Source organism: Notechis scutatus, chromosome 4, assembly GCF_049901735.1.
Source record: "Notechis scutatus isolate UNSWTSFEM ecotype Mainland chromosome 4, rNotScu1.2, whole genome shotgun sequence".
Lineage (NCBI taxonomy): Eukaryota > Metazoa > Chordata > Lepidosauria > Squamata > Elapidae > Notechis > Notechis scutatus.
Genome location: NC_142012.1, coordinates 24,329,256 through 24,349,907, shown reverse-complemented (window position 1 = coordinate 24,349,907; position 20,652 = coordinate 24,329,256). Strand labels below are relative to the sequence as shown.

At 34.4% G+C, this 20,652-nt stretch overlaps 1 protein-coding gene across 1 annotated transcript in view; it reads left to right on the top strand.

Moving 5' to 3' along the window:
* Nucleotides 1-20,652, top strand: part of COL25A1 (collagen type XXV alpha 1 chain) — a 121,279-nt gene that overhangs the window by 49,572 nt on the left and 51,055 nt on the right. The window contains exons 6-13 of the mRNA XM_087962949.1: nt 2,510-2,545; nt 6,132-6,158; nt 8,809-8,853; nt 15,068-15,112; nt 17,660-17,686; nt 18,604-18,648; nt 20,378-20,410; nt 20,533-20,568. Coding sequence (XP_087819075.1) covers nt 2,510-2,545; nt 6,132-6,158; nt 8,809-8,853; nt 15,068-15,112; nt 17,660-17,686; nt 18,604-18,648; nt 20,378-20,410; nt 20,533-20,568 — 294 coding nt within the window. The remainder of the gene's footprint in view (nt 1-2,509; nt 2,546-6,131; nt 6,159-8,808; nt 8,854-15,067; nt 15,113-17,659; nt 17,687-18,603; nt 18,649-20,377; nt 20,411-20,532; nt 20,569-20,652) is intronic.

Sequence of the window (20,652 nt, the reverse complement as noted above, 5' to 3'; positions counted from 1 at the left end):
TCCGACCCAGCCGGGTACGGAGCTAGGCTGCACCCTGCAGGGGCAGCTGAAGGTAGGGGATCCGGAGAAGGGTTTGGGGTGCTGCAGACCCCTCCCTGGCCGGCAGAACCCCTTTTCCCAGGACGGTGCAGCGGCGGTCCGTAATGGCCGCCACAAAGAAGCTGGCAGCCGGGTAAGAATGCGCAGGAGGAAGTGGAGAAAGTGATTGAGAGGAGAAAGTTTTTCTTGGCTCCTAGGACTCTAAGACATATTTAATAAAATTCCTGAAAAGTATGACTTTCTGAATAATACCTGCCAGAAGAGGAAAAAAGCGGCTGCTTGAAGGTGCTGAAAGGATAGCTTTCCCTCTTTTCCTACGGAATAAATAACTGGATATTAAGAAACCTATTTTTTTAGGTGGAAATTGGTTTTAAGCGATGAGTGGGAAGAGAGAGGATTAAAAAGAAAATATTTGTATGCTAAGATTTGTTGGAGCAGATGCCTTAAGGATTTGAAGACTAGAATATATTGTAACAAGACTTTAAACAGATTTGGACTTTCTTTCTCTTTGATTGATATCACCCCAGAAGGAGAAAGTGAGAACTCTGCCTTGGTTTGGACTGATTGATAACTTTGGGACTGTTTTATCTTTTTTATTTTCTTTTGAATATTCTGGTTGTTGTAAGAAGAAAGAAGGAGAAAAGAAAAGAAAAGATTTATAATGGCTCTTTCTGTTGAGGAACTAAGAAATGGTGTGGAAGAAGCTTTCCTTTTCTTAGAAATGGCGCTTACTAATTATCAACAAAAATTACAACAGATGAAGACAGCAGAGGAACAAGAAAGAAAGGAAGGAGCCATCTTTAATGAATCTCAGAATTTGATCCAGAAAAAGGAAGAGAGAAAGAAAAGAAAAGAAGAGAAAAGAAGAAAACTAAAGGATTTAAGGACTTAAGATCTAAAAACATTTAAGAAAGGGAAAAATAAAGTGCAAAACCAATATGATGATTGTAAACAAAGGGGAAAAGAAATACGACAGAGAAGGGAAGCCGGTAAGGCAGAGGCTAGAAGAAGGGGGGTAGAAAGGTTTGTTGGGAAAAGAAAGAAAGGGAAAAGGTGGAGAAAAGCTACAACGTTTTGAAATTAAATGGAAAAAAGGAATTTTTTATGGATAATGGATAAAGTATAATTTTTTTAAAAAAAAAAAAGATTTTGCAAGGTACATAAGATGAGATGGTAGTATTGCAATGGTTTAAGAGTTGATAAGAGATTAAAATGTTAAAATGTTTAAAAATGATTGGTTTTAAAACTTAATAATAGGAGAGGTTTAGAATATTGTTTTAATTAAAGAGTTTAATAAAATTATGGTATTGATGTTATTATAAAATTTTTTATTATAGTATTTCTTTTTAATATTTGGATTTATTCTCTAATTATGCACTTAATTGTGTTGGATGTATTAGTTAGATAGAATGTACCAAGCAAAATCTGATTGGGTATTAGATATTATTTTAAAGATTAATTTGATTAACTTAGGGGGAGATAGAAAGGCATCATACTCTGATTAATGATTTCAGGAGAAACTGATTTTCTTTTTTTTTCATAAGGGATGAGACAAAGGGATGATAAAAAATGGACAAAAGATACAAATATAATGATTTAAACTAAGATGATTAATTAAGGTAGAATTAAGAAGTGTGAAATATGTGGAGAAGTTAATATAGAAGGCTTAGAATGGTAAATAAAATAAGTAATGATATGTAAGATGAGCATGAATATAATTGAAGTCCATGAAGAGAGAGACACCTGGGTCCAAGTTACTTTCAAAAAGATATTTTTTTTATGTTTTGTGTGTTGTGTGTATATGTCTTTTTTGGGGGGAGAATTGGTAAAAACTTGTAGAAATATAGAATGAGAATAATGGTAACTAAGTCAGAAAGAAACAGATGAAATAATAATAATGATATTGAATAAGAGTAAAGAGAAGTAAAGAGAAATTGAATAAGAGGTTTTGGTATATTATATGGAAATGGTTTAAAACAGAATCATAATTTATCTGACTTGTTAAATTTACAAGGGAAAAAGGTTTAAACATGTAATGAATAATGATAATTTGTGTGTTTTAAAAATTAATAAAACTTGTTTTAAAAAAAAAAAAAATCTGCAACATTGGGGATTTGTGTCATTTCTAGGTGCACTTGAATTTCTAGGAAATTTCTAGGAAATTCAAGTAAGATATTATAACTAATATTCCAAAAGTCATATGAATTATCATTTTTCCTATATAATGAAGATGAAGTTGATGTCCAGTACATCCTGGATTAGATTATTCATTTAGTCCGATATTCTATAATATTTTTGTGTATATGTTTAGGACATATACAAAGAAGGCATGAGTGCAGTAACCTCCCCCTTCTGCCATGTAAGATCCATGAACACCACATGGCCCTCACAGTTAATGGACTTATGCCGAGTATTGTTTTTGTCTATTCATCTTCTTTTTAATTGTATTTATCATTATTTTGTGTTTAAGGGAGAACCTGGAAAACCGGGTGAACAAGGTTTGGTGGTAAGTAAGTTTATAGTTTCATTTTTCTGTTTGGTATAAGGTATATTCTTATTACTATGATCATTGTTCATTAAGTATATTTGCTTTCAAATCATGTAGTTTCACAATAGCATACAACAACATGAAATGACAACCATTAATAACAGTAATAATAATAACATATATCCGTCCTCATTAATCTAATGATACAATACAAATTCATAGCAAATCAAAATTGAAGTACTGGAGAGTATAATCTAAAACAGTGGTCGCCAACCAGTGGACTGGGGACCACCGGTAGTCCGCGAGAAAATGTTGGTGGTCCACAGAGAAATGTCCCCCCCAAAGCAATTAATCCAGACTGCACAGGAACACAAGGCTGTGCCACCCACATGTCCCGCCCACCCACTGGACCCCACCCTTCAGCCAAGTGCAAACCTTACCTTGAATAGAGCCTTGTGAGCTGAAACTGAAAGGTAAGACCAACAGTGGGGGAGGGAAATCTCCCCCAGGGTGGCTTGCTGGCATTGGTGGGAAAGTCAGTCCCATATTCCAGAGCTGCAGTAGTCACAAAACTGGCCCTTTGGTCATCCTGGAGCAGCTCCTCCAGTCCATGACAAGCTGGTGCGCCCAGGTAAAAGAGCAGCTGCTCCGGGATGACCAAAGGGCCGGTCCTGTGACTACTGCAGGTCTGGAATATGGGACTGACTTTCCCACCAACATCAGCAAGCCAGTCAAAATTCATATTAGTGGTCTGTGGGATTTAAAATTATGTGTTTGGTGGTCCCTGAGGTCCAAAAGGTTGGCGACCCTTGATCTAAAATACAGTACTGAACAATGATAGGCCAGAAATCTTTGAAAACATTCAGGCTTTACTACCTTTCAAAAGGCCACCTGAAGTAGGATACTTTCTAGAGACAGACCTTTCTGTAGAACAAAAGTGCTATAATTGAAACCAGCAATTTCTTGCCTCAAGGAAAAATGTAAAATGCTCAGGAAACTTCAGTTTTGCAAATTAATTTTAAAAAAGGTAGAGCTCCTTGTTGCTGCTGAATTAATAGGGTTAAGACAACATTTATTTATTTATTATCTATCTTCTATTAGATTTAGGTACCCCCATATCTCATTCTCAGTCTCTGAGTAACCTTTCTGTTATACATGAAATGTGAAACTATGTAGTGAAGAATAATGAGGTTATAGATTCTTCCTCATTTTTGAAAAAATATTACTTTTATTTAGCAGAACTAATAATTTATTAACACTTTGGATCAAAACATGAATCCAAATGTGTTTATTAAATATATCAGATTTATAGTTTTGAATTCTGCACAAACTCCATATGTTATCAGATTTTTACTCATGACTAAAAACATAATCATGGTCCTTTAGAAATCTTAAAATACAATTCCCAGAATTCATATGCTGCCTGGAATCTTAGAGTTGTTGCCTAACATATTGTTAGGCACAAGAATCAGGCATAGGAATTGAGTTCAAAGCACTAAAAGTTTATTATATGCAACCTATATACAAGAATCTGATCTACTAATGATCAAGTTAAATTGTCTCTAAATAAGAGCAACGCAATTCCCATGGGGGGAGGGGGGAGCTTGGACTTGGATTTCTTGTGGGAGTGTAGCTATTCCAAACTGATAACACATTTGATCCCACCCTTGGGCTCAGCCTACTCATCTCTTACACATATCAAGAGGATGTTAAATTGTGGAAGGCTTAATGTTAAATTGCAGAAGGCATGAAAGAACTGCTTCCCTTTTATTGTTTTTAACCTTTTTCTATGAAAGAGGTATCTCTTCTGCTACTTGATAAAAATGGAGAAAAACTGCTGATTCCCAACATAAAAGCAAAATTTTCAGATATGTTTATAAAGGGATATTTAAATAACAGGCATTTGAAATTTGATAACAAAGAGTTTTGTTTGATTGTGTTATCGAACAAGTTTAAGATCTCACTTCTCACAGTGCTGAATTTGATACCTTCAGGAGGCCCAGAGCACTTACTTATAAAACAGAGTACAACTGTTCGTGTAACTTTGGCTACCATTTCTTAACAGCATGTTAAATTGTTAGAACTATTATAAAATATTGCCAAAAACCTTCCCCCCAAACCAATAGCAAGACAAAAATGCAAGAACAAACTATGTAAAATGCTAACATACATTCTGAAACATTTTAAACATTTTTTAAAAATGTTCCTTCCACAAAAGCTGCAAGATATCCATGTAGCATGCTTCCTGAAACCAGCATTGTACCCTCTGCTATTCAGGTAGTCAGTTAAGTCAGTTTGTACGTATATTAATAACTTGCATTCCTTTGTTCTCTCTAAGAGTGTATGGAAAAATAGGAAGGAGAGAAAGTTATAAATAGATCATAAGTAAATAAAAAGCAAAGTCTTCATGACCTGAAGTGCCAAACCTCTTCTGTGGCCATTCTAGAGAGTTTCCAGAATATAGCTGGTGCTTGACTCAACTCAGTGAGCTTCAAGTTCACAGGGCAAGGAACATATGTCAGTATGAATAAATGGTGAAATGCATTCTGAGGGTGGTTTTAATTACAGTTGGCATATCCAGTCACAACTGCTGCAGGCAGCCTTTTTTCTGAAGAAAGACTTTTTTCAGTGTATATGATTCATTTTCCTCTGGGAACAGAAAGAAAGAAAAATATGTCAATATTATGTTATAATATTGTAATAAGAGAAAAGGTTATTTTTTGAGAGCCTACTATATTCCAAACTCATACATCACAATGCATGATTTATTTTTATATTTAATTAACACATTTTTTATCTGACTCCTTAGCTAGAAAAGCAATCACAACAGCCTAAATAAATCCCATTTTAAGAGACAATCCTGATTTGCAGTTTTTCACAGATAGAGAATTGGAATAGTTGATAGGAATGGTTAACACTGCAAATTTCCCCTCTATAAAGCCTTCAATTCTACATACAATATTAAGGTAAATGGTGACATAATTCTGTGTTTAATTGATAAAAGTTCCATTTTCTTCACCTCTGTAAACTTCATTATAATTTGATTAACAAGAGATAAAATTCCCCCCCTTACTTTAATTACTCACATTTATGGTTGAAATATCTGCGCCAATCAAGTTTATACATTGATTTTTGTTGAACAGTGATTCTCTATACAGTAGCACAGAGAATGAGTGTAACGTAGAACAGTGGTGGCTAACCTTTTTGGGCTTCTGTGCCAAAAATTGCGTTCACACACACACGCTCATGTGCCAGCACCCAGAAGGCAATGCGTGCACCCATGTCCCTGCGTATGCATGTGAAACTCCCCCCGCACACCCCTGAACTCCGCACATGCGCGCCAGATATCCAACAATGAGGTGTTGGGCTGCATGTGCAGTGGGGTTCTGGAAGGAAGTAAGGAATCTAGCAGGTCATAATTAATATACAGAAAGAGAAAAATACCTGTTGTATTTTTACAGAATACTTAGGTTTTCCCTAACGTACAAAACATCAATTACTTTGATTCAAGATAGGTAGTTGCACAATGGAGCATGCTTTTAATTAGTTATTTAACCTTAAACTGTCTATATTATTATGTTAATTCCATTGTTCTCCCTTTTAGGGACCTCAGGGGCCTCCAGGACAAAAGGTATAGTACAGTGATAAGAAAGGTTGTTTTTTTTCTGCCTAGTGCCAAGGTACAATCTACTGCAGGGGTCCCCAACCGCCGGTCCGCGGACCGGTACTGGTCCGCGGAACAAGTCTTACCGGGCCGCTGGTTGCTGGGCGCCGCCATCTTTTTTTGGTAAAAAAGTGCTTCCGGTGAGCTTTTCCGGGTAGAAAGCTCACCGGAAGCACTTTTTCGTCAAAAAAAGATGGCGGCGCCCAGCTGATGCCGGTACCGGGCCGCAGCGTCAAAAAGGTTGGGGATCACTGATCTACTGGCATTCTATAGCAGCTATTTAGTTTGTGAGCTCTATTTTCTCAAAATACACCACTAAAGGGAGAAGAAAAATCTCAACTCCTCACCAACACAGCTTAGTTGTAGAGATGAGGGCAATGTTTCCTTTCACCCTGTTAGCTAAAATTTACCAGTTAAAGAGTTATAATGTTCTGGCTTGAACTGGTAAAATAATGAAACCAAACTCTAAACATAGTGGAAAATGCATCTTGAATTTCGTTTGGCCTTTGAATAGATTGCTGCCATATGATGTAAGAAAAAAAGATTCTAGGTGTTGTTGAAATATGGATTTTTGATTGCTGGCCAGTATAATTTGATTTCTATAGTAACCAGAGAACTGACTTCCTGTGAATGTTTTCAATATTATTTACATTCATCAGGATTGACAGTGAAAGAGTGAATTCACAATTTATGGACTGTAGCATTGTACCAGTACCAAATACGGCAGGAATAAAAAACATTTCAAATGAATTTTCTGAGGCAGCTGCCCCCTCTCTCTCCATCCTCAACTCAAGACAAATTGTTTGGACCACTGTTTCTTTAAAATAAAATGTTATATTAACATTTCATAAACTGTAGGGGTTCAAGAAGGAATTAAAGGAAACTAAAATAATTGTTACTTGTAAATTGGGCAAAACTTCTGTTTATAACTGGAAAGTGGTATTTTCTTTTTAAAAAATACAAAATAAAGTCATCAGCTACTATCACAATAACATAATGTAATCAGTGTGGTTTGTTTCTTTTTTATTCTCTTTTCTTTAAGTTTAGTTTGTATTAGATTCTATTTATAATAAAATATTAAATAATTTTAACATACTAATTGTAATCATATAAAATTATTAACAATTATGCAGTAATGTGCCCACTTTTGAAGTGCAAGCTCTATAGCTGTTCAATTGACAATTGTAATTAAGCCTGGAATTATGGTCATAAGTCATTGTGATTGTAAATTGAGGTGATTTGACCCAATTTTTCAATATGCAATGGTCTTTTTAAGTAAACTCTGTGGGCATTAAGTAAATGCTGTGGCAATTAAGCAAACAATTTTCACAGGTGATTTTCATTCATAGGTGATTTGTTTTTGTTTTGTTTAAGATTAGTTCTCAAAACCTTTCAACAAGTAGCAGCACACTGGATGGATCAAATAAACGTGGTTTATTTTCTTTCATATTACTGTTTAAAATGGGCATATATGTTTCAGTTCAGTATTTTATAAAAAAGGAAAGGAGTATATTGATAACACATGGATGATAACCAGGGGTGGGATTCATCCAGTGTAATAGCCAGTTCGGTGAGCACGCGCAGCATTTGAAAATCATCTTTTCCTGCAAGCCCTGTGTGTAACAGAGCACGCACAGCAATCAGCTGTGCCACGCCAAGCAGCTGAGGTTGAAAAAGCAGGACATAAAGAACAGCCTAGAGACCAGGCTGGCGGGTGGGCCAAACAGAAGAACAGAAGATCATCGGAATGAACTGGTTCCCTCTCAGCTGATCTTCGGAGCTAACCAGGGGTGGGATTCAATTTTTTTAACAACCAGTTCTGTGGGCGTGTCTTAGTTGGTGGGCATGGTTTGGTGGTCATGTGACTGGCTGGGCATGGCCAACTCAATATCACTCACATCGAGGCACGCATCTCCTCACCTGGCTTCTCATAACTGGGGATGCTGCAACAGTGATAAGTGAAAAATGGTCATAAGTCACTTTTTTCAGTGCCATTTTGTAACTTTGAATGGTCACTCCACATAAGCAAAGTACCAGCAAAAGAGGGGAAAGAAACTCCAGAGAAGTTCCAGAGGTAGGAAGTCTAGTCCTGCCAAGAATGTAATAAGGTTCAACGGAGAGGCAGTTTCTGTAAGCAACACCAGAATTTTTCCTTCCTGCCTTCCGTACAGGATTAGGCCAGTAATTTCTTCTAACAACCAGTTCTCCAAACTGCTTAGAATGTTAACAGCTGGTTCTAGCAAATAGGTGTGAACCTGTAGAATCCCACCCTTGGAGCTAATGGTTCAATCCCACCACTGATGATTACCATATTCAAAATTAGGAGCATTTAGGTAATTCTTTAAAAATAAAATATGGAATATATTCTAAAACTATGAGCAACTTTTAAACATTGAATTCATTTTTAGCACACAAAGTTTGCTTCATAATTCTGAAACAGAATACACAACAATAACATAAAAAGAATAAATCTTTATATTTAATGTAAAGAATAATGCCACTGAAAGCTGAATGTATGAATCAAGTTCCATAATTTATAAAAGATAAATGTTTACAGTGAAAAATTGCATGATCTGTTTGATAATTTTGCTAAATTCAAATATATAATTCTCTTCAGGGTTCATTTGGTGCACCTGGTATTCCAGGAACAGATGGACAACAGGTAATTTACTATTGTAATCTGTTTAGAAATTACTCTAACTTAATTCAATGGCTCTTATTCCCAGGATAGCCTTGCTATTTTGAAATACTATTTTTGCAAATCCATGAAATTAAGACATTTTCTCTAATATAAAAGCAAAAAGTAGGCCACATAGTTTGTCTTGGTCAGAAAAGTTTATATAAATTGTAAACACTGTGGCATGAGAGACAATAAACAATGTGCAACTAGAATGACTGCAATCCAACACAATGTTCCATGTGCATAAAACCAAATGAAATTAATGGAGCCTAGAAAATACAGTGTTGCTCTTTAGTTTAAACTTTTATTGATGACTGTAAGGTTAGAGAGCAAAGTAAGAAAGATTAAGAAAATTAAATCCCTCCTGTGGGGATTGCAATGAGGAGAGAACAGAAATCAATGCATTTGGCAGAAAGCAAAACTAGAGATCAGTTAAAATATAACTCCATGAGAAAATAAGTGAAGGCTTCTTGGTGATTGGTATTTCTCCTTTATCAAGAAAATAAGTGATGTAGGCTTAGTGACAATTCTTTAACGTAGCAGTTCACTTTAAATTTTGTTGTCTCACAGCTCTTTGACTGGCAACCTGCATTAAACCTTTAACTAAACCAAGATAAATATTTCAACCCAACATTATATATGACTAGAAAAAAATGTCCGTCCAGTATTTCTAGTAATTTAATATTTCTTTAAATTTCCATAATAAAATTAAGTCATTATAACTTCCACAAGGACAATTTATGCCCAAGAACAATAGTTAAATTCCTTAAAATGTGTATTAGAATTTACAGCAACTGGTGTGTCATTCTTGGCTGATCAGGTTGATATTTTAATAAATTGCATCTTAGGTAAAATGATTTTTAAATCATGGGCCTCATAAAACTGCATTATTAAAGATTAACTTAGCATGAAGAAAAACATTTGGCACAGTAGAATTTATATAATGAATGCACAAACTGTTATTTTCATAGATACTACCTTTTCTTTTTTTAAATATTCATCAGTTTACATTAAAATACATAAAACAGCCTAAATTTTGTTTCTTCTACTTATTCTTGCCATGGAAAAACTTTTCACTGATTTAGCCTTATAATAAATTAACCATGGGTGTTTCTACAAAGCTCTGTTCTGATGTTGGACATATTGCCTAAGAGGTATATTTCAGAAATGAGAATTTATTCAACTGTTCTTAAACATGATGAATGATGCCAAAATAATGAAATGCGCATTATGGTGCCATGATTTAAGTGCTATTTTGCATACTTGCTTTGCAATATTGTAACACAATGTCACAATGCATGTCTCCCATAATGAATGCCTACAGATAAAGATTCTGTTATTTTCTTTACTTATTCTGGGCATTGGCTGCTGGAGGGGATGCATTCCAATTTGAACAGACACAGACACACTTTCAACTGGCAAACTCCAAATCCAAAAATGCTAGAGAAAACTAATCCAAAAATGCTAGGGAATTTCTAGAATCTTGGGATTCAGGCAAATTAACCATCAAGAGATACATAGAAATATAAAATATATTTACAAACCATTCAAAAGAGATAACAAAAGACTAAAAAGGAAACAAAAAGACTATAACACATCCCTCCTAGCAGACAAAATCCACATAAGAAGGGATTAACACTAGGCAAACAATCAGAAATAAAATAAGACCCTAATCAAGGAACTGCCAAGAAGAAAATCAAACCCCAACCAACATTGGTAAGATAAGGTACTGTATAGTGTGCAGGAGCCCCACACTCATCAGCACTGTTGATATCTGGGTAACAAAATAGCTACAAGCAAACAGCCAAGTTCAGAGAGCACCAATGATTCAATGATTTGTTTTCTCTTCAGTGTTAATTCTACTTTCTGTAATCTATGACTGGATTGCTATGGACAATCTGAAACTTTAACCTTTCTCAATTCAAATCTATTATCCTTATGAGATTATGTTTTCATATTAATTAGATGTTCAGAGGCATAGCAGCATATATTAAAGTCCTTTGGGTTTTGGTTTGGTTTGGCTTGGGTAGTTTTTGTTTGCCAAGTAAGTTCTTCCTTAGTATAACGTTGGTTAAACTAAGGAAGAGTTTATATTACAAAAAGAAATAGTAATGCATTCACACAGAAGCTCTTTTCAAATGTTAGACTTCTGTGTTTCAAAGCAGCTCTGCCTTTTTTTAAGACAGTACACTGCTGTTATTTAATTATTTAATCTTTCAGATAGGAGGGAAAGTTAAAGTTCTGCCAGTTTCATGACATATGTCATATTATTATGTAAGATGTAATGCCAGATGAAGCTGGAATAAATTTAGTTCCATTGTGCATTATGGATGCTGCTGTTGTGCATTCTCACATTAGAGCTAAGGCCTTTTGAAGAATCAGTAGTTCTTTCAAAATAAGGTTCTGTAAACCAAAACAGAACAAAGCTCAGAAAGCTTGGTTCTGTATTTCTAAACATCTCCAGGTATAGTTGATAATATTCATCATAGACTAGAATACACAGAAATAGCACTTGGAAGATTAAATTAAAAAGAATAGAATAGAATAGAATAGAATAGAATAGAATAGAATAGAATAGAATAGAATAGAATAGAATAGAATAGAATAGAATAGAATAGAATAGAATTCTTTATTGGCCAAGGGTGATTGGACACACAAGGAATTTGTCTTGGTGCACATAAAAGAAAAGATATATTCATCAAGAATTATAAGGTACAACACTTAATAACAGCCATAGGGTTGTGTAGTCATAGAGTATATAATATATAAATATAGTCATAGGATACAATAAGCAATCAAATCATACTAGGAAACAGTCAATAAAATTGTAAGGATACAAGCAACAAAGTTACAATTATACAGTCATAAGTGGGAGGAGATGGGTGAAAGGAAGGATGGGAAGATTAATAGTAATAGTAATGCAGATTTAGTAAATAGTTTGACAGTCTTGAGGGAATTGTTTGTTTAGCAGAGTGATGGCGTTTGGGGAAAGCTCAGTATTTTTCCAGTTTCTGGGGCATTCTTGTGAGGTATAACAAATTGATCCCTAATGAACAATTACTGAATTTATAACATAATTGAAATGATGCCTTAATGTCAATTAACTGAATATTTCAGAATATGTACATTAAAATATTTTAGTACAGAAAAGATGTATACATAAAAACAAAAATTACATTGCCTAATATAAAAAAGTATTTGCATTGTTTTACACTTCATAGATACAACCTTAGCTTGCTCTGTATATAACATAAATTTTGACTTACTGTTAAAATGATGCACACTGGCAAGGCAAATTCTAAAATTGACTTCACAATAAATCATTATGCTGGTTAATATAGCATGTTATATTAATATGCATTATTCAAATGAAATTGAACCAGTCTTTTTCTCTTTGTTTTGATTATCTCATAAAACTGTTGTGAGAGAAAGACAAGCAAGTGCATCAATTAGTCATAAATAAACTCATACATATGAAATATATAGATGCTGCTGGGTTCCATCTATAACCATAGTAACTGAGTTCATTCTATGCTCACTTCTATTTGACAATTGCCCAGGAAAAGACTTTCTGCAGTCTTGTTTTGCCCGACAGTCATGCAACTGAATCCTATTAAGTCACCCTGAAATGAAAGAGAGAGAGAAAATATCATAACTAGAAAATATTTAGTCATTTTAGTCATTTAGACATCTTAATTAACTAAACCTACCTCCAACCTGAGGGACATGGTTGCTCAGTGACTAAGATGCTAAGCTTGTCGATCAGAAAGGTTGATGGTTTGAATCCCTAGCACCACGTAACCAAGGTACCAAACATCACTGCCTTTAGTTTGTACAGAAAGTTCCCAGGCAGGTTTTGTGAGCATTCAGAACATTGCTAAAAATATGTATTATTTATTTAACTTGCCAGATGGGCAGAAAAGCCATAGAAAATATACTTTAAGATATCAGGGAGGTAATAAGGAAGAGGAAAAGTACCATATATACTCGAGTATAAGTCGACCCGAATATAAGCCGAGGCACCTAATTTTACACAAAAAACTGGGAAAACTTATTGACTCGAGTATAAGCCGAGGGTGGGAAATGCAGCAGCTACTGGTAAATTTCAAAAATAAAAATAATTAATTTGGGAAACGATCTCACTATCATGAAAGGTTTAATTGATTCACTAACCCAAAAGAAGAAGATGATGATGACAGCGGGAGGCAGGAGTCACTCTCTTCCCCTCCCTCGGAGACCCCCTGAGTCAGGAGTCACTACCGCCGGCGCGCCCCAGTCCCGCCGCATCGGGAAGGGAAAGGCAAAGCGCTTTTGCCTTTCCCTTCCCGGCTGGGCTGTTGGGAGTCGCTGCCGCCGGAGGCCGCGACTCCACACCATTTTTTTTCAGAGGGGAATCTGACTCGAGTATAAGCCGAGGGGATTTTTTCAGCACAAAAAATGGGCTGAAAAACTAGGCTTATACTCGAGTATATACAGTATATTGAAAAGTTCTTGTTCAGCTCTAGCTCAGAATGTTAGGAACATATGCAAAATACCACTTTTCATTATCCCTGCCTTTGGCTCACAGAACCTAGAAGAAATCTGGTTTCTTTTTTAAAAAATTGTAATATAATTTACAAATAAATTGGCATAAATTAGTGGAATTCTATTAATTTTCTTTTTTTGTCATCAAGAAATCCTTCTGCTTTCCTATAAAACTAAGAAATATCCTCCAACTGCATTTGGAGACATGGTAAAATCCTGTTTTATCAAGTGAAGAAGGGGAAATGTGCTTCAAATTGAGTTTGAAAGCTATGGACACATCCACTGTACTGTATTTGCTTGTTTGTGGCAACAGTACAGAAGTGGGGTTGCCACTGCTTTTTTCCATGATGTTTTCAAGGTCTATAGTTTACTTATTTTCTGGGGTTGGGATGGGGTGGTAGAAGTTCTCTCACAAAATTAGTGATTAGTCCCATCCTTGCTTAGCTTCTTTCCCTAGGCATGTTCCATCACATATGTCCATTACAGAGTATTTTTTAACAAGACTGATAAAAGCATATAACAAGCTTTGGCTTGTTAGCCTTTGGTTGATTCTTCTGACTCTGAGCCAATAGATTTTGTTATACAGCAGGATTGTCATCAATTCTGGTAAGAGAAGTATCTTCCACTAAGTCATATGGGATAAATTGTCCTGCTGTTCTTTGTGATATCTATAATCAACTTTGAAGCAATATATTGTGACAAGAAGACTGCCAAAAGAATTCACAGTGTCTGTCTTTCAGAAGTGTAGTTTTCGGACATCAGTACCTTCATTCGGTTTTACAGGCTTGGAAAAAACCTATCTTGCCCAATATGAGGACTTCAAGGGAGCCAGTTTAAAAAAGGTCTATGCTTTGGCAAAAATAAGTATTTTCAGAACCTTGGAAAGCTCCATACAGGAAGCTCTAAACTTGGTTGAATCTGCAACGATGACAGCACTACATTTCCTTAGGGGAAATCATATTGAGGACTTGCTTCAGTCAGGCTAAACTAGTTCATCATACTTTGAATCCTTACCATTGTGGCAATATGACAACTATTTGGGAATTCTGCAAGTTGAATTTCAATTATCTGGAGAATACCCTATTTACTTGAGGCTATCAAAAATATCTAAAAGAATAAACAATTTACATGCTGTTGCATGACATTTTGATAATCCTATAAATATATTTTCCAACTGTGGATTTTGTACTTTAAAATGGGTTATTTCTGAGGCATCAGCTCAGATACATCCCAGGCTATGGCATTTAATAAACCACATTAAAGTAAGTTTTTTTTTTTTTTAAAAAAAAATCTTGCTTAATGCAATTATTGTCCATGCTTATCTCCACTCTATTCTTAATGTAAAACAATTTTTTGAGATTTATATATTTGCATATTTAATGCTGTTAGAAATACCTTTATCCTCTTTCCATTTAAAAGGAGTTCATGACAGAGATGAAACAAATGTTAATAAATTTATGACATATCAAAAATAGTAATTATCCTATGTATTAGTTTAATTCTTTGTATTAATCAACCATTCTTTGAAAATAATAAAAGAGAATTATAAATGAAACATAAATTTTCATTTCTGTTTTTATTGCGACACTTATAATACTTTTGAATTGATCACTTAGGCTTGAAATTTGCTGATCCAGTTCAATTCAATTGATTTTTTATGGCATTATTTCAGGGAGAACCTGGTGTAATGGGAGAAAGAGGAGACTCTGGGCTTAAGGTTAGTAGATAAAGTAATTTTAGTAATTTTCTAGTAATTTTTTACACTCTCTTTTTATACATGATCTTTTTTTGCAATTCTTTTGAAAGTCATTTTTTGTAGCAGAATAGTTTGTGACATTACATTTATCAGTGGAGCTCATAGAGAGTAGGACAATAATCTTCAATAAGCACACTCAGATAATTGTTATAAAATATATTTTACTTATATCAAACGAATAAATGGGTTATATTACAATATTTTCATAAGATTCTTCTGTACTACTATAGTCATAGTGGGAGCTCCACAGCATTCTGGGTTGAAAGGATTGGATGGTAACATTACCATTATCCGGGAATGCCCAGTTGGCAGCTCTTTCATGTCCCTGTTAAGTTGTCCACTGAAGTGGTACCCATTTATCTACTTGCAGTCGCTTGCTTTCAAACTGCTGGTTCGGCAGGAGTTGTAGCATGTGATGAGAGCTCACAGTAGCAACCAGGTCTTGATTATGAGCCTGCTGATCATCAACCCAGCATCCTAACCTTGTGAACCACCAGACTCCGTAGTTTCTTCTGTAGTCATATATGATTTAAATAATGAGCCTTTTCTGTAGATGGTTCACACATGATGATCCTTTGATGAAAAGGATCTTCATTTTCCCAGCTCCCTACCCAAAGATGTCCTTTGCAAAATTTAAGTGTTTACATATACATTAACTGGTTTTATGATTATTGAGTGAAATATGGCTGAATGAGATTTTCTGATAAACCAAATTTGGTTGATTAGCAGTACAATTCTCCCTTTCAGTTTTCAGTCAGAGAAAGTTTCAGGGACCAGGACTGAAAATTATGCACATACCTTAACCCTGAAGAGCTGCTTATAGTCAAAATACTAACCTACATGGACAGAAACTCTGCCTTGGTGCAAAGCAGATCTATATGTCCTAGCCTTATTAATCGTCAAATATCCTAGTTTACATACAGTGATTGGCTTTTAAAGCTATTAGAAGATATTCTTCTAACTGAAGAAGTATGTATTTGAACCATTGTCCCAATCCCATTATAAAGATAAAGAAGAAAAAGAAGGGCCTTGAAGTTTCCTTAAATTTGTACCTGGCAAATAGATTAGTCATACAGAATACACAGTAATGATTGCATACTTCCCTACTATAGTAATGTTTAAGTTGCAGTAATAATTAGTAATTTGTAGTTTTGTATACAATAATGTTTAAGAAAATATGATTAATAAATCATATTACTATTGTAATTTGTCACATCAGTGATAAATCTGCTTTAATGAAGCTTTTGTCTTATTCATTAAACATATGGGATCAAAGTTTACAAAGCATCATGCATTTCTTAAGTCTGGTGGTGAATCAATACAGTCTGATCAAGAAAAAATGACTCTAAATATCTCAAAAGAAAAAAAGCAGTCCTATAACTAGTATATAAATGCTCTTAAGTTTAATAGTCTACATTCTTTTATTTCATTGGTCGTGCTAATGTATTTTTAGCATGCAGTCCTAGGTCACAACCAGAGGTGGTATTCAAGAGATTCTGACTAGTTCTGGAAAACCACTAGCGGAAATTTTGAGTAGTTCGGAGAACCAGCAAATACCTCCTCTGACTGGAGATTTTACAGTAGCCTTCCCCTGCCCCGCCCACCAAGCTATGCCCACAGATTCAAAAAAAAAAGTGAATCCTACCACTAGTCACAACACATTTTAGATCTCATAGGAATGAGACAAGATCTGAAAATGATCATCTTGGTACACACATTTCTCACTTTAGAGTTTCACTGATAACAGTTAATAGCTAATTAGTTTTCCTATTGTTATATTTTAGAAATGCAAGAAATCAATAATCAAAAAAGTTTGAATGAATTATATAGAGGCAAAGTTCAAACATAATCAGAGCCTTTAAAGATGCTTTCCAATCTGTAAGCAGTCATTAATATGAAAGCAAATTGATTTTGATGGAGTCTGAGAATACAACTGTAAGATAATAACAAGCCAAAACAAAACCATTAGTTATTTGAGATTATAGTTTCTCATCGGGTAGGAGAAGGAAAGGCAGAACAAGAAGAAGAAATTAAAAGAGCAATCAGTCTAGACTCTCTATGTCAACAATTCCCAACTTTTCAGGCTTGATGACCCAGTGGGGGGGAGGGGATGGTTCCGTGAAAGTGGCAGGTGGGCGTGCACAGCTCTATTTGTGTGAGTGGTGTGCGAGGGTGCCTGCCACTCACACACTTCATATGCAGGGGCTGGTGGCCGCTGCTCAACAAGGAAAGCTTCACACACACACCCTCAGCTTGCAAGGTTCTGAACAGATTGCGGCTTATGGATTGGGAGCCCTCTGCTTTACATAGTCACAAGAAGTCCAAATATAAGACAGTGTATCATATTTCTATTGAATCAATGTCGAAATTACTATTTTTATTCTTACATGTATATTTATTAAATAGATGCAATGGTCATAGATAAAGGTCTGATAAAGGTCTGATAGATCTGCACGAATGTCCTTTGAGAACAATAAATGCATTATTTCTGTCTTCTGTTTTAATTAGGGCGATCCTGGACAACGGGGAGAAAAGGTAATGTAGATACTTATGTATGTATACAAACAAATAATTTCAAAATTGAATTGTGAAGTGTTCAACAACTTTTTTTTACATTTCATTTTATTCAAGAACTTAGAAAATCAGCACCCAGTTCAATGTTATGTATTCATATGGTGTTGTAAAAACTATAGAAAATCAGATTTTTCATTTTGAAAGGTTGTAGGTGACATTGTAACTGGAAGAATTGAAATAAGGCATCCAATTTGGGCAGAGAAGGGAACAAATAAAAAGGAGCTTAAGCATTTAATTGTAATGGTCTAGGACTCCATTGAGGCCTAAAGTTTCAGGAAATTCCCAGCTCAGATTCTACATTCTTGGGAATTTATGAAATTCTGTAAAGAAACACAATGTTGAAAATAACTACATAGTTATTTTAAACCAGTGTTATTAGACTTTTTTCTGATAAAAAAAGGTTCTAATATTTGTCAATAGAAAAATGATGAGATATGGGATGAAAATATATTTTTCTTGGAATATTAGAGAATATTCATTTGTTTGTTCATTCATTCATTTATTCATTCATTCATTCCCTTCCCATTCTTTCCCCTTTTTCATTTTCTATTTTTTTTTGTTTATATTAATCTTGGTTTGTATTAGTTTTTAATCTTTGTAATTTTAAATTTCAGTAAATATTATTGTAAAAAAAACTTAAGCAAAAACCAAGTTTGATATGACAGGAAGACAGACTACCGCCAGTACAGATGCAGATTGTTCGATTTTTCTACTATATCATTTCTTTCCTCCATTACTCTGTTGCTCTTTTTGTTCATTTCCTTCGCCTAGTTTTATAGCTTTCTTCAAAACTGTCAATAGTAATAAATGTAGGATGCTTTTAATAGGAAGCAACTGGTAAATGAAAAAAATTTAAAAGAACTTATTCTGATATTTAGGGTGATGCTGGAGAAACTGGTCCTAAAGGTCACCCTGGAGAAAAGGTACAATTCATAGAGAAAGTCACTGAGTACATTTAAATTCAGGTTAAAAACAATAGAGAAAATTTTTTAAAAAATTAATTTTAATTTTAATGCTAAAATTTAATAAAATGTAATATATTCAAAATTGTAGTTCCAATATACATTCATAAATGTTTATTTTATAGTGTTTGCAAGTCATAGTCAAGAACATTTGTTTTAACAATATGAATCATTTGATTTTGTTTTTAGTAACTGTAATCTTAGTATCATCATATTATTTGTGATAACTAATTAAACTGATGTCATCTATATAAACTTCATTATAATGTTGCTAAAAGGGACAATTTATTAGGACATTTTTCATTGTAATATTTCTTTTGCAAAATGTCAGTAATTACCATGAATCTCCTAGCTTGTGGAATCTCCTCCCCAGATTTCTTTGTATTTCTTGTTATAATATCTAAATATTTCTTGTAAAATTGGTAAATCTGTGCTGAGCTTCAGGCAACTGTTTTAAACTGAAATGGGACATAATGAGCTCAAAACAGTTTGAACACAATATGTTTAGCACGTTTCTTTTTCCTTTCTCCTTCAGTCAACAGTATAAAAAATTGAGGGAAGAAATCCCTTAGATCATATAGGATGGCTGAAGCCTGTTTTGTGTAACTGTAGAGTCCAGAATTTTCTGCTTTGGCTTTCCTGGTTTTCTTGTTCTGTTTCAGAAGACATATATGTAGACAGACACCTCATATTACCCATGAATTCTAGTTGGACTTCATATATCTTTGGCTTGCATTTATAGAGCTTTCCTTCCCACACTTGAAATACTCGGTTTTAACCAAATACACCAGAGATTCAAAAGTGAAACTTAGTAGGAATACATTGCCAATTCTCACATTCCTACTACATAGGACATATTCCATCATGTGAGCTGGTAAAATTTGTAAATAGTAGATGGTTCAGTAAGCTGTTCTTTCTCAACTAGAAACAGTTAAAGTAAGCATACATTATCTCTATTCCTCCTTGACTTCATAGCCACAAACATTTATAAAATAATAAACCAATTTAAAGTACTTTCTTGGTGTCTTAGGGGCCAAGACTATATCAGTTTGTATTTGTATTTGGAAATCCAACAATATTTTAACATGCTTATTTTTGAGTACTTTTTCAACTACACAGTATGTTCCCACCATTTTTTTTATTACTGGCACATCTTAATTTTTACAGATATTATTCTGGTGACTGTTATATCGCTGTTTAAACTTTTGGGTATATGATCTATTGCTGCTCCTTCTGCTTTGTACAATTTGCACTTTGAATCATTGGATGATTTTTTTCAATTCTAGCCTTGATTGCATTAGTTTACTCTTGAGCAGCCAAAATCAAGCCTTTAGTTTCCAGTGTATAAGTCATTGCCAGGTTTTATCTTTATCCACTTTCCCTCAATCTTTTATAGAAATTGACCATGTAATACTTTTCCTTGCCAGCATTCTGTTCTGGTTTTTATTCCCTTAGTTCAATATTCATGCTTTGTTTCTTGCACATCCAGTAGGCTCCAATTTTTAATCAGTGCTTGTTCTTGGCTGCCTTTTATGTAATCAGCCAATACATGCTTTTCTTCTTCAGTAGGTTTTTAATTGAAGTAAACCTCTACTTCTGTACTATTATTATTATTATTATTATTATTATTATTATTATTATTATTATTATTATTATTATTATTATTATTATTATTATTATTATTATCCAGGGTGATCCTGGATCTTCTGCTGCTGGAATTAAGGTAATGTGAGTAACAAGAACTTTTTCACATGTATGCCAAAATTAAATTTTCTTTCTTATCTTGAAATTGATGCCATCCTTTAATTTTAATCTTCTGCTTTATAATTTGTTTCTTTGTTTTAGGGAGAACCTGGACAATCGGGTAGACCAGGGCAAAAGGTAATGTGTTCAAATATATAATTTTGGCTTCCTATATGTATTTGAACTTTGATTCTCAGAAGTGAAAAGTGACACTGTCCTTTC